At 41.1% G+C, this 14,825-nt stretch overlaps 1 protein-coding gene across 3 annotated transcripts in view; it reads right to left on the reverse strand.

Moving 5' to 3' along the window:
• ect2 (epithelial cell transforming 2) overlaps nt 1-14,825 on the reverse strand; it is an 85,122-nt gene that overhangs the window by 61,909 nt on the left and 8,388 nt on the right. For all 3 annotated transcript variants that reach the window (XM_060834156.1, XM_060834155.1, XM_060834157.1), the window contains exons 2-5: nt 9,435-9,508; nt 7,716-7,808; nt 5,536-5,715; nt 4,432-4,518 (exon numbers count right to left, since the gene is read on the reverse strand). In XM_060834156.1, the coding sequence (XP_060690139.1) occupies nt 4,432-4,518; nt 5,536-5,715; nt 7,716-7,808; nt 9,435-9,508 (434 nt within the window). The remainder of the gene's footprint in view (nt 1-4,431; nt 4,519-5,535; nt 5,716-7,715; nt 7,809-9,434; nt 9,509-14,825) is intronic.

The following is a 14,825-nucleotide window of genomic DNA, read 5'->3' on the forward strand; positions in this document are numbered from 1 at the left end:
ACTTTCCTATATTAAACGTGCATCTGCCAAGTTTTTGCCACTCAGTCAACCAATTTGTCTCACCTCTGGAAGAGCCTGAACTGCTTTGGGCACTGTATCAAGGAAGGATGTGGGGATCTAAAGCTTACAGAATACAGAGAGGGCTGGATAAACTGGATGTGAAAAAGATATTTCCAAGAGTAGGAATGACAAGCACCAAAGTGCACATTGTCAAAGTGAAGGGACAATCCTTTAGAATGGAGAGGAGGAGAAATATCTTCAAGCTAGAGAGAGCTATTGCTGAAGAGGGCTGTGGAGGCCAAGTCACAGTGTTTATTTAAAAATAAAAATAGACATGTTCTTGATTAATAAGGGAAATGGGATTAAGTGATATAGCAGTGTAATGGCAGAGTGGACTCGATGGGCCAGATGGCTTAATTCAGCTACGTATCATCTTTTGGCCTTGCAGATTCCTATATCCTTTTCACAACAAGCCTTCCTATCTAATTACTACTACAGACTGAAGTTTACAAATTCAGAAGTGTAAGTAACAACTGAGTATTGGTGACGCTGCATTTGGGATTATCTTGCAAAGTTTTATTCCCTGTATGTAAACAAAAGATAGATTGCTATCGCTCTCTGTGGATTGTCACCTTGCTGTGGAGATGTTGGAGTGTTTCGTTTATCTGAGAGCAAAGCAGTCAGGAGTTCTTAACCCCTGGTAGGGTGATCCTGCTTTTAAAAAGGTCAGAGAGGAGTAACCAGGCAAAGTGCAATCCAAAACAAGTCCTTTGCAGCAATTCAGGTGGAAGACATTAGTGTCATAGCAATTGCTGTGATGACAGACAAGGCTGCAGCAGCCACAGCAAGATCTCCACTTGAATATTTCTTGCCACTGGAACTGGATTTACCTTCTGTCAAGTATTGTATCTGATATCCATTTAAAAAAAACTCTCAAAAAGGGGATTACCTGAAGGAATTCAACCTCCAGCCCATAACCTGAATTTGTGAGAGAGACAAAGTGGACAGGATTGAAAGATCTGGAAGACCCTAGCTTTGGATTGGCAGGTAGGTAGTAGCATTTGACTCAGTTGATACCTTCTTCAGAAATGAAGAAAACTAGAGGATCAAACTCCCTGCTCAAGGAAGGCACTCAAATGACAACAATGACCAAGGGAACACTTCAAAGAGTACCAAAAGGCTTAGCTCAGGCAGTGTAGTTATCACTGCCTGAGAGTTATTTCCTCAGATGAAACTGACCTCCTATTTGAGGAAATAATTATTCAAGAACAACCATCGGCAAGAGGAAGTACAGAAGAAGAATTGGAAAAAAGTAATGCTAACGATCAAAGTCAAAGACCAATTTCACCTCCTGAATTACCTGCTAAATATTTGGTTGAAGATGCAGCTTTAGGATTAGGTTCAATTTCACAAGCGCCCACAAAATCTATAACCAGTGACAGTTTCTCAAGTGAACATCATACTCTGAGCTATTACCAACAATTCCGGTATTGGAGACAGTTCAAAACAAGATTCACTCAGCTGATTCCTGGAATAAATCAACTGACTATCAAGAACAGCTAAACACATTAGGCTTTTATTCATTAGGAGTTTAGAAAAATGAGGGGTGATCTAATTGAAACATACAAAAGTTCTGATGCAGCTTGACAGGATAGATATTGAAAAGATGTTTCCATTATTGGGGGAAATCTCAAACAAGAGGATAGGAGTTCTAGAATAAGGGGACACTCAATTCAAACAGATGCAATGGAATTTTTTTCTCCAAGCAGGTGATGAATTTCTGGAATTCTGTTGCGGAGGAAAGATCACAAAAGTTTAAAGAGGATGCAGAACAATTTTTGAAATATCAGAGAGGTTGAGGACTATGACGAGCTAGCACAAAAGAGATGAAGCTTGGGGCCTACTGAATGGCTGAGAATTTTGAGTCGTCAATTGGCCAACTCCTACATCTATTCCTTACATTGAGGACCCGCAGGCTTTGCCACTGTTCAGCAGTTACGAGGTTCTTGCAAGCTCAGTGAGAGTGAGCAAAGCACCCTGTGACAGGCATTCATTCCTATTTGCCCTTGCCAACTTGAATGTAGTAGCAGAAAGGGACAATTAGAGCGACAGATATGGTTTTCTACAACAGTTAGCACAAATCAGTGGTGGGTAACTTATTGGAGGGGATGCTGAGAAACAGGATTTACATGTGTTTAAAAGGCAAGAACTAATTAGGGATATTCAGTATGGTTGTGTTTGTGGGAAGTCATGTTCTCACTAACTTGATTGAGTTTTGTTTTGAGGATGTGACCGAGATGATACAAGAGGGCAGAGTGGAGACATTGTCTGGATAGACTTTAACAATGCCTTCAACAAGGTTGTACATGGTAGAGTGGTTAGTAAAGTAAGGTCTCGCAGGATCCAGGGAGAGCTAGCTAACTGGATCAAAACTGACTTGACAATAGGAGATAGAGGGTGGTGGTAGCAGAATGATTTTTTTTAGACTGAAAGCCTGTGACTAGTTGTATTTCACAGGAATCAGTGCTGGAATTACTGTTGTTGGTCATATTCTAATCCAAATTGTTAATAAACAAAAAGCATTGTTGTGGTTCTGTTCACCGAGCTGGGAGTTTTTGTTGCAAACGTTTCGTCCCCTTTCTAGGTGACATCCTCAGTGCTTGGGAGCACGCTAAGACAAGCCAGGAAATGGGAATTCGCTCCCAAGCACTGAGGATGTCACCTAGAAAGGGGACGAAACGTTTGCAACAAAAACTCCCAGCTCGGCGAACAGAACCACAATAGCGAGCACCCGAGCTACAAATCTTCTCCCAAACTTTGAATACAAGAAGCATAGTCAGTAAGTTTGTTGATGTCAGAAAAGTTGACGGGATAGTGGACAATCTAAGAGCTGGGTTAATGGGCCGAGAACAGGCAGATGGAGTTTAAGTTAGATAAATCAGCACAAGACAAACCAAGGCAGAGCTTATACAATTAATGGTAGGACCTTGGGAAATGTTGTTGAAGAGAAAGACCTAGGGGGTTCAGATATATAATTCTTTCGATGTGGCACACAGGTGATGAATGCAGAGTTTGGTAAGCTTGCCTTCATTGGTCAGACCATTGAGTATAGGAGTTAGGATGTCACATGCGGCTGTATAGGACATTGACGAGGTCACTTTTGGAATACTGCATACAATTTTGGTCACCCTGTTATAAGAAAGATGTTCTTAAATTGGAAAGATTACAAAAAAAAATTTAAAGATATTACCAGCACTGGAGGGTTTGAATTAGAAGGGAGATGCTTGGATCTTTTTGCCTGGACTGTAGGAGGCTGAGGGATGACCTTATATGGTGAATAGCAAAGGTCTCCCCTTGGGTAGGAGTCCAGAACTAGATGGTATAGATTGAAGGTGCTAGAGGAAAAATTTAAAAAGGGGCCCCGAGGGGAAATGTTTTCCACACAGAGGATAGTGCATAATTGAAAATGAACTGCCAGAGGAAGTGGTAGATGCAGTTAGAACATTTGGACAGGTACATGAATAAGAAGGGATGAGAGCGATAGTCAGCCAAATGCAGGCAAATGGGGCTATTTAGTTTGGGAAACCCTAGTTGGCATGGTACACTGGACCAAGTTTCTGTCCTGTATGACTCTATGACATTAGGTCTTGAATGTTTTGTTGCTTGTCTGGTGCAAAGTTTTAGGACATTTCCTCAGGGCTGTAGGAGAGAAGGGATCCATTTGTTGACACCCACGTTGGCACTAACAACAAAGGACTCTAAGAAAGGGACAATAGGCTTACAAAGCATAAGTATGCAGCCGCATAACGAGACAACTATTTTAGATCATGATACCCAGAGTCAAAACAGGAAGTAAAAGTGCACAGACATTTACAAAGCAAATTAAGTCAAAAGAGAAAAACAAAAGCACAATTAATGGCTCTTTACTTAAAGCGAAAGTATTCATAATGATTCAAGTGAATTAATAGTACAAAGAGGTTAATGGAAAGAGAGATGAAAAGTTGTTGAGGTGAAATCCCTGAAATTAAAAACAACAGGTAGATAGCTTTCAATACCTTGGTAGTTTGAGAATCTATGAGAAGCTGACATAACAGAGAAAAGGCCTTGAGCAGATCAGCCATGATTTCGTTGGATAGCAGGACAGGTTTGAGAAGCTGAACAGTCTAGTTCTGCTCCCGTTTCTTATGCTCTTCATGAACTGTTCATGAAATTTTGAAATTTGAAGAAATGCTTTCTGAATACCACATGATTGCAACTTAAAAATGGGGAAGAAAACAACAGTCCTGGAAATACAGCATGGATTTGCAGTGTACACATTTGCTTCATATGGTTAACAGTGTGGCAATGCTCATTAAGAGTCTTTGTCATGCAAAATGCCATGGTCACCACAAAATTTATCAATTGAATTTTAGCTAAAAGAAAAAGTCTCACCATCTTCTCCTTCTTGAATCCAGTGAAACACAAGACCAGATCCATCATACTTGTGCAGTACAGTGGCCGTGATGAAAAAGGCAAAGGCTACATAGGACATAGGAGTTTCATAAAAATCAGTTTAATACACTGAAATCAATTTTCGAAGTAATCTAAGAGATATTTTTAAACTCCATTCTCTTTAAAATGTGGTTCGGTCACCTTGTCAAATTATAAATTCAATGTGTCTCTGAACACATCGCCACAAAACAAAAAGCAAAGCTGGACAATAGCTTTTTCTAAACAAAATTATTTTCCTATCAACTCTGGCAAAAATCCTCAAATAACAAGTTACAGTTAATCATACATTACTCTGATGTTGCATTTATAAACATACACTTCGGATTTAATATTGCAACACCACTTACAAGTCGTTGCTTTGGAAATTGCTAATTCAGCTTTGAAGTATATGGTACTACAAATATGCAGCAAGGACATTCACCCATGCAGAGGTAGAATATTCACAGGAGTTATAAAATACTAACTATTCGTTATCTTTTTGATCTGCTTATGCCAGTCTTTGGGCCATTTACATTTCTTCCAGTACATGGATTAAATTTCTCAAAGCAGCTTGCTCAGCTCAGTGTAAATCTGCAACCAAATAGGTGCACTGGCTATAATTTGCAGTATTCATTGCTCAAATTGAATTGATAATGATACATAGCTCTGGGGTCTCTCAAGATCCTGACAATTTACACACTGAACTCTTGATTTATCAAAATGCTTGAGAGCTTCTCCTCAACTGCAACAAATCAGGTTATTTTGGCATCTTCCTCCAATCATCGGATTCCAGCATTTAATAAAGAAAGCATTTCAATAGTGCTGTGGCATTGTTGATTAGTGAAGGAAGTGGAGGTGTCACTGAGAAAACTAGCTTTTGACTCTGAAGTAAACAGATCACAAGTATGCTCACTTGATTAAAGTTAAACCAAAAAAAAGCCTCAAATTCGAGAAACTTCTCTGTTAATAAATATAAGAGGAGGCTTCTGTCCTCATCTCTCTCACAGATTAATGTTATTTCAATTTTTGCTTTTGAAACACAACTACATTGATGTTTAACCATACCTCCCCTTTCCTTGCACAGTGCAATACAACAGGAGGCCCCAGGATTCGAGCATTCTTCTTGTGCAAGGTCTCATAAGTTTGGCCTTCAAATTCTTCTAACACAAATATAGTCGCAAGCTCAGTATTTTCGTTATCAAAATCTTGGATCCCATCCAATTTAACAAATGGTTGCTTGATTTCCTAAAATTGTGAAAGAAAAACAAATCAGAAATACAAATGCTGTATCATATGACCCATATTGAAAGAAAATAACCATCTATTTTGTAAATTGCATTTTAATTCCACAATTTGGGATTTAGAGAAGTTTAAGAATAGTTTATTATACGACTTTTGTTTTGCAATCAACTGCAAAATAAATGTAGTTGGATATCTGAACCACAGATATAAAATTTTAAAAATTACATAGCTTTAGTTCCTCTCGGGTACAAGGCACATACCAAAACTAACTTGATGTACATATTTACCAAAAATAAAAAAATTATTTGATTGCCATTGATTTTCAAGAGACATGATGGCTTTATCCACGAAGTCCTCATGGGCAATGCACCAAGATTTGCTTAAGTATGCAATGTTTACATCTACAATATATAATGATTCTTTCAAAGTGAAGATGTACATGGAATACTTTTCGCAATGAATATACACATCAAGCATGAAATTAAAAGAACAGCGGATTGTCAAATATGCTCCTTGATTAAGGGACTGCAGACATGCACAGTACAAATCATAAAACATTTCAGTTTCCAAATGTAGTGCTCTAAAACTGATAATGTTTTATGCCTAATGAATATAGGCAAGTCCAATATAAAATTACACATGTTAAATCTCAAGAGCGAAGACTGATTTTCCATTCACACGAATGTTAATTAGTTTTGCAATTAATTAAAATCATGGTCTTCAGGATAAATTATATATAACAATTTGAATAAATAATTGAGAATCCACACTTTTTTTTAGAAACAAGGAGAAAGATGAAAATGTGGTATCATCTATTTACCAAATAACAAATGGTTATTGCTAAATTACAACTTTTTAATCAAGTTATAAATGACGAATGAATGTTGGTTTTATCTGCAGTCAGGTGCACTTTGCTGGCCCAGTGGCTGAAACGTTATATAAAAATGTACCTAAAGCCATAAGTGGTAGCAGGTCTAGAGATTAAATCCATCCCTGTGGCAAGGTATGTGATCAAAACTTTCACAATACATGTAGCACCTTCAGCTCAAGATATTAACAGCAAAATAAATTGTATAAAAACGTTCAGTTGTCCAATATCAAAGCAGGTCAGAGAAACTCAACCTATCAAAAAATGCAGAAAGATGAGAATCTTCCATTTCAAGAGGAATCAGTAACCCACTAAATACATGATATCCATTAAACAGAATGCCATAAATGGCATTGTAGAACTCTCCCGATTTCAAAAAAAGCAGTTTTGTAATGAGGAAAGACAAAAATAGCTTCAAGACTGTAGGTCATACAAACCTTCAAGCAGTACCATACAGGTAAGAACGCCAAAATCCCAAAACCAGAACTCACCATGCACGTGCACCACACTATCGTATTAATGATTATAAACTAAATCATGCTACATGACAGTTAAACATCCCTGTCTTATGCTCTTGCAGGAAAATTACTCAATACAAGATTCATAAATACATCAAGTGGAAAAACAAACACACACTCTTCTTAGTTCTTGAATTGATATTATCTGTAAGCAACAAGTCCAATAGGCATAAACTATTATTTACCAGAGTGATGTCAATTTTTTATTTAATGGAATACGTGAACAATAATTATGTTCACCAGATGTTATTGCTTCAATGGAGGTTATTCTAGTTTTCAATAGAAGATTACATGCACAAGTCAGAACATGCCAACTAATAGCCTTAACACGAAAACACCCAATCTGATAACATGAACTGCTTTGAAAACCCAAATTCAGATCCCAAAGTGCTTACAGAATAAACTTTCTAAGATTTACATTAAATGGAAGTTCTTTCCAGATATTACAGTTCCAAAACAAAGTTTAGATTAAACAGCTTAAACTCCGTTTCTCCAGAGCCTTAAAAATAAAATCCTCAATTAAAGACAGATTTGGAATATACAGGGATGAGATCAATAAAAATTTGCAGGCAAGTGAAATTCATTCCCCCCCCCAAAAAAAAATCACCAAAACCTACCATATTTACAATAGATTTTATAAACCGTTGACCAAACTTGCTATTTGGCGTGCTTTCCTTCACCTTCAGAGGAACTTCCATTTCTTTTACTGTCTGTGAAAGAAAAAAGAATTAATACCATAATACATGAACCACTGGATTTGAACTGTAAAATCTTCCTTTTACTGGTATATTGCAGTTTACTCCAGTTTTTAATCTTAGTCATGCTAAAAAGTAAAGCCAAACTAGTTGCATAACAAGTAAATTGTTCTCTCCACACCAACCACCTTCCTGGGTTATAAAACCAATTTGCTCGTTTGTAATGACCATTTGAGTACCAGTGCCACAGTCATTTAATCTATTCCAACTTTTATATGTTCCCCTTTGGAAAAATACAAATAAAAAGCAGAAATAAGAAATGTTGAAAACCATTTAATGTTAAAGTACTTTTTATGCTTCAAAGCTTATGTCAAGGCCACATGAGTTATGCTCTGTAAAATGGGACTGTATTACACATAGACTTTAAATTTATTCTACTTAATACGTCAAACCTTCGCCAAGCTTTACCTTTAACCTTTGTTGTAAAATTGACGTTACCCGATTAGCAAATTGAGACAACCAAAAATATCGTCATTAAGCAGAAAATAAATTTGCTGAGTTAATCTTTTTTTTTCAAAAGCCATACCATCAAGTAGTAAAACTGGGAGGGAGACCTGTAAACTGGAGTGTCTTATCAAGGTTTCCAGAAGTTTCTTTGGGTAAGAATAAAGAAAAACCATTTCAAATTTTCAAACAAAGACTAAAATGATGTCTTCCACCTTTTTAAAAGAAAACCTTCTATCCTTACCCAAACTGCTGATGGACAATTTTAGAATTTTGTCCATTCTATTATGGTGGTAATACACCTTATTATTTAAAAAAAAAGGACCAGAAAGTAATTAGTATCCTTAATAGGCCACATATTATGAATGGAAGGTAGGGAGGAGGGACTTGGGGGGGGGGGGGGGGGGGGGGGGGTTGTTGTTGGAAGTGGAATAGGTGGAAGGAGGTTAAGGTGAGGGCGATAGGTCAGAATGGGGATGGAGAGGTCAGTAAGAAGATTGCAAGTTAGGAAGGTGGTGCTGAGTTCATGGGATTAGACTGAGACAAGGTGGGGGGGGTGGTGGGAAGGAGAAAATGAGGAAACTGGAGAAATCCGAGTTCATCCCTTGTGGTTGGAGGGTTCCTAGGCGGAAGATGAGGCGCTCTACCTCCAGCCGTCGTGTTGCTATGGTCTGGCAATGGAGGAGTCCAAGGATCTGCCTCATCTTCCGCCTAGGAACCCTCTAACCACAAGGGATGAACTCAGATTTCACCAGTTTCCTCATTTCCCCTCCCCCACCTTGTCTCAGCCCCAATCCTCGAACTCAGCACCACCTTCCTAACCTGCAATCTTCTTCCTGACCTCACCGCCCTATCACCCTCACCTTAACCTCCTTCCACCTATCGCATTTCCAACACCCCTCCTCCCTACCTTTTATCTTAGCCTGCTTGGCAGACTCTCCTCATTCCTGAAGAAGGGCTCATGCCCAAAACGTCGATTCTCCTGCTCCTTGGATTCTGCCTGACCTGCTGCGCTTTTCCAGCAACACATTTTCAGCTCTGATCTCCAGCACCTGCAGTCCTCACTTTCTCCACATATTATTAATAGTTCTCTTTTCTCAGGAGGAGAATGATTGATTTTAAACAAGACATTATTACCTCTAAGGCTTTTAAAACATCTTCAGTGTCCCCAATCTTTCCTATTAATACAACTTCTGTTGGTAGAGATGCACCTGAAACAAAGCCAAAAAATTATAAACACTAGTTTCTCTCTCATAGCATTGCTACATTTTCAAATGAAGGAAGATAATGAAGCATTGTAAAATTGAATCATGCCCATGCAAAGTCATGCATTTGGTTTCCATTTCTTTCAACAATACCCTGTGTTTAAATTTATAATATAATCTTGCAAGATATTGGAATGGCCACATTTGGAATATTGCATCCAATGCTGGTTGTTACATGGAGATATTTCCATGCTGTTTGATTCTATAACTCAACTATAACAGTGAGACAAATAGGTCTGAAACAATTCTGCTCTACTTAAATAAGGGTAATTATATAGTGATGAGGGCAAAGATAGCTGAAGTGGACTGAGAAATTACTTCAGGATAAAAGAAGGTTGACAAACAATGGCAGACGTGAGGATTGCAGATGCTGAAGATTAGAATCAAGAACTTGATGGTCAAAAAGCACAGCAGGTCAGGCAGCATCCGAGTAGCAGGAGTGTCAATGGTCTTTTGCTTGAAACGTCGACTCGCCTGCTCATCAGATGCTGCCTGACCTGCTGTGCTTTTCGAGCACCACACTCTTGAAACAATGACAGATATTTTAAGAAAATAATTCACAATTCCCAGTAAAGATATGGCCCAGTGAAGAAGGGGGACTCTAGGCAGGGAATAAACTGGTCATGGTTAACCAGATTGAGAACATCAAACTGAAAGAACATGAAATGGTACAAAACAAAAAGAGAAACTAAACAAAGGGCAAGTGAGCAAGTTAAATAAATTCTTGTTGATTGTTTCTATTAAAGACGGACCAAGGTTAAAATAAGGCCTCAAAAAGAAAAGGCTAGGGAAATAATAAGGGAGAACTAGGAAATGGTAGAGGAGTTGAACAAATGTTTTGCATCAGACTTCACGGGGGAGGGAAGGGGGGAAGAGGAGGGAAAAGGGAGGGGGAAGGGAAGGGGAAGGGAGGGGGAAGGGAAGGGGAAGGGAGGGGGAAGGGAAGGGGAAGGGAGGGGGAAGGGAAGGGGAAGGGAGGGGGAAGGGAAGGGGAAGGGAGGGGGAAGGGAAGGGGAAGGGAGGGGGAAGGGAAGGGGAAGGGAGGGGGAAGGGAAGGGGAAGGGAGGGGGAAGGGAAGGGGAAGGGAGGGGGAAGGGAAGGGGAAGGGAGGGGGAAGGGAGGGGGAAGGGAGGGGGAAGGGAAGGGGAAGGGAGGGGGAAGGGAAGGGGAAGGGAGGGGGAAGGGAAGGGGAAGGGAGGGGGAAGGGAAGGGGAAGGGAGGGGGAAGGGAAGGGGAAGGGAGGGGGAAGGGAAGGGGAAGGGAGGGGGAAGGGAAGGGGAAGGGAGGGGGAAGGGAAGGGGAAGGGAGGGGGAAGGGAAGGGGAAGGGAGGGGGAAGGGAAGGGGAAGGGAGGGGGAAGGGAAGGGGAAGGGAGGGGGAAGGGAAGGGGAAGGGAGGGGGAAGGGAAGGGGAAGGGAGGGGGAAGGGAAGGGAAGGGAGGGGGAAGGGAAGGGAAGGGAGGGGGAAGGGAGGGGGAAGGGAAGGGAGGGGGAAGGGAAGGGAGGGGGAAGGGAAGGGAGGGGGAAGGGAAGGGAGGGGGAAGGGAAGGGAGGGGGAAGGGAAGGGAGGGGGAAGGGAAGGGAGGGGGAAGGGAAGGGAGGGGGAAGGGAAGGGAGGGGGAAGGGAAGGGAGGGGGAAGGGAAGGGAGGGGGAAGGGAAGGGAGGGGGAAGGGAAGGGAGGGGGAAGGGAAGGGAGGGGGAAGGGAAGGGAGGGGGAAGGGAAGGAGGGAAGGGAAGGGAAAGGAAGAAGGAAGGAAAAAAAAGAAAGATTTAATTGGATGGTCACCACACCTCAGGCAAGGGGAGAGGTTGAGAAGGCACGTACTTCACAGTAACCTCAATGTTGTTACCATCACTCTACATCACAAACCAACCATCCAGCCAGCTGACATTTTTGAGGGCAGAATACCAGCACATACCAGAGAACTGGCTAGGAATAGAAGACAAAAATAAAACAGAAGAATGGCAGCTGCTGGAGATCGGAAACAAAAAATAACAGAATTTAGGTTTCAGGTCTGGTGACCCTTCCTCTGAATCAGTTCAGCAGTTTCTGTTTTGTAATAGAAGGCACTGTCAAGATGGTAACCTGTTCTAGTTGAGTGTCACAGTGATCGGTAGTAGATTCAAAATATTTACAATGGAGATTAATTATTTGAACAAACTAAGTGCATGTACAATTACCAAGTGCATAGATGAGACATAAAGTGGGTAGAAAGGAAAATTGCAAGGATAACAAAAGGATAGATACGGGTTAAACAGGCAGCCAAAACCTGGCAGATAGAATATCATGTAGGAAAACAGACAAGTTATGCACTTTGGCAGGAAGAAAAGGGGAGTTAGTAGGGAAAAACTGCAAAAATGTTATGGAGGGATTTTGTAGTCCTCATGCATGAACTACAAACACAAAAAGAAATGCCTTTCAGTAAGGTTTACAGCAAGGTCCCTCATGGTAGGCTTATCCAGAAGATTAAGATGCATGGGATCCACAGTGAGGCGGCTGCATGGATTCAGAACTGGCTTGCCCATAGAAGGCAGAGGATACTGGTGGAAGAGTGTTTTTCAAGCTGGAGATCTGTGACTAGGGGTGCTCCGCAAGGATCCGTACTGTGACCTCTGCCATTTGTGATATATCAAGTTATTGAGAAGATTCGGGGCTCAGGTTGAGAATTTGGATGTTGATTTGTTTGCTGAGCTTGAAGGTTCATTTCCAGACGTTTCGTCACCATACTAGGTAACATCTTTAGTGGGCCTTAGGCAAAGCATTGCTGAAAATTCCTGCTTTTTATTTATATGTTTGGTTTCTTTGGGTTGGTGAGGTTATTTCCAGTGGTGAAGTTAGTTCCTGTTCCTTTTCTCAGGGGATGGTAAATGGGGTCTAACTCGATGTGTTTGTTGATGGAGTTCCGGTGGGAATGCCATGGTTTAGGAATTCCCGTGCAAGTCTCTGTTCGGCTTGTCCTAGGATGAATGTGTTGGCCCAGTCGAAGTGGTGCCCTTCCTCATCCATACGTAAGGATACTAGTGAGTGAGAAAGGGTCATGTCTTTTTGTGGCTCGTTCACCAACAGAGATCGCATCTTTTGTTTACAGTGATTAAACAGGCAGTCTCCAAATGATTGTTCGTTTTCTCTCTCTCTCCCCATTCCCTGGAGTTCTACACAGAGGTGAACCCTAAGCCCTTCTTCACCAATCTCTCCAACATTGCCCTGTACATGGCAAAAGTGGTACCTGTCAAAACATTCAGTAAAAAGTTGTGTGCATGTGCACACTATTTGGAGACTTACCCCACAAAAGCAACTGCAGCAGTCTTGTATTTGGCATCCAGTCCAGTGCCCCAGAGATGGGGCGGGTGTGTACGTGATTGGGGTTGGGGGCGGGGACAGTGTTGGGGCAGATGAGTGGTGTTGGATGGGTTGGGGCCAGGTGGGCAGTTTTATGGGGCAGGGGATAGTGTTGGGCGGGGTTAGGGGGCGATGTTGGACAGGGTTGGGGGTGGGGTCTCGCATGCTGTATGCTGCTACAGTCTCCTGAACGAGGAGCAGACTTTAAAAACTCCAAGCTCCATAGGAAAGGCAAAGACATTTAATCAATTATCCGAATGAAATAGTGCCCGCTCATCACGTTCAGATAATCGAGGTTCCCCTGCAAATAGAAAGCAGGAATTTTCAGCAGCGCTTCGCCTGAGGCTCACTGAAGATGTTAGGTTTAAAAAAAAAAGGCTTTTGCCGAAAGTAGATTTTATTGCTCTTCGGATGCTGCCTGAACTGCTGTGCTTTTCCAGCACCACTAATCCAGATCCCATTGAAGATGTTACCTAACAGGGTGACGAAATGTCTGGAAATGAACCTTCAAGCTCAGCGAGCAAACCTACATCCAAAATTTGTGATATATATAAATGACTTGGATGAAAAAGTAGATAGGTGGGTTAGTAAGTTTCTGACAAGACAAAAATTGATGGAGTTTGTATAGGGTAGAATGTTGTCAAAAGATACAATGGAATATAGATCAGTTTTAGATATGGGCAGATAAGTGGCAGGTAGAGTTTAATCTGTGTACGTGTGAGGTATTGCAGTTTGGGAGCTCAAATTTTAAAGTAAAGAATACATTTAATGACAGGATCCTGAACAGCACTGATGTAGAGAGGGATCTTGGAGTTCAAGTTCATAGCTCCCTGAAAGTGGTCATGCAAGTAGATAGGGTGGTAAAGGTAGTGTATGGCATGCTTGCCTTTGTCAGAAAATTAAGTAAACTAGTCAGAATGTCATGTTACAGCTTTATACAACTTTGGTTAGGTCAAACTTAAGAACATTGTATTCACTTCTGCTTGCCAGATTACAGGAAGGATGTAGAGGTTTTGGAGAGGGTATGAAAGAGGAGGGGGAAAAAGTTCAAAGGAGATTAGAGGGGCGATTTTTTATTAAAAAATCCATAGTGGTAAGAGTCTGGAATGCATTGCCAGGAGTGGTGGTGAAGGCATATGATAGGGGCAGTTTAGAGACTTTCAGATAAGCACATGAATCTGCAAGGAACAGAAGGATATGGACCAAGGGTGGGCAAAAGGGATTAGTTTAATTTGGTATAATGTTCGACACAACATTGTGGACCAAAAGGCTCATTCCTGAGCCATATTGTTCTATGTTCTAAGGGAAGGCAAACGGAAATTAGCCTTTAATTCATAGAAAAGAGTGAGTGTTAAAATAGGGCAGTCTTGCAAACTAAACAAGACACAAATCAGTTTATACATCAACAGAGAGAACAATTTTGGTCCCCTTATCAAAAATAAGAGATATACCGGCATTGAGGCAATCCAGAAAAGATCCGCTAGGTTGATTCTAGGAAAATAGAACATAGAACAATACAGCATAGGAACAGGCCCTTAGCCCACCAATGTTTATACTGACCACATTGCCATTCTAAACTAATCCTGTCTCCATGCACATATGAGTAAAAAATGAGGTCTGCAGATGCTGGAGATCACAGCTGCAAATGTGTTGCTGGTCAAAGCACAGCAGGCCAGGCAGCATCTCAGGAATAGAGAATTCGACGTTTCGAGCATAAGCCCTTCATCAGGAAACTTCCTGATGAAGGGCTTATGCTCGAAACGTCGAATTCTCTGTTCCTGAGATGCTGCCTGGCCTGCTGTGCTTTGACCAGCAACACATTTGCAGCATCCATGCACATATGGCCCATATCCCTCTATTGCATGTACATGCATTTACCTAAATGCCTCTTGAATTGGCGAGATTTTCATTGAGAAGAGGTTGA

This window comes from Hemiscyllium ocellatum, chromosome 13, assembly GCF_020745735.1.
Source record: "Hemiscyllium ocellatum isolate sHemOce1 chromosome 13, sHemOce1.pat.X.cur, whole genome shotgun sequence".
Lineage (NCBI taxonomy): Eukaryota > Metazoa > Chordata > Chondrichthyes > Orectolobiformes > Hemiscylliidae > Hemiscyllium > Hemiscyllium ocellatum.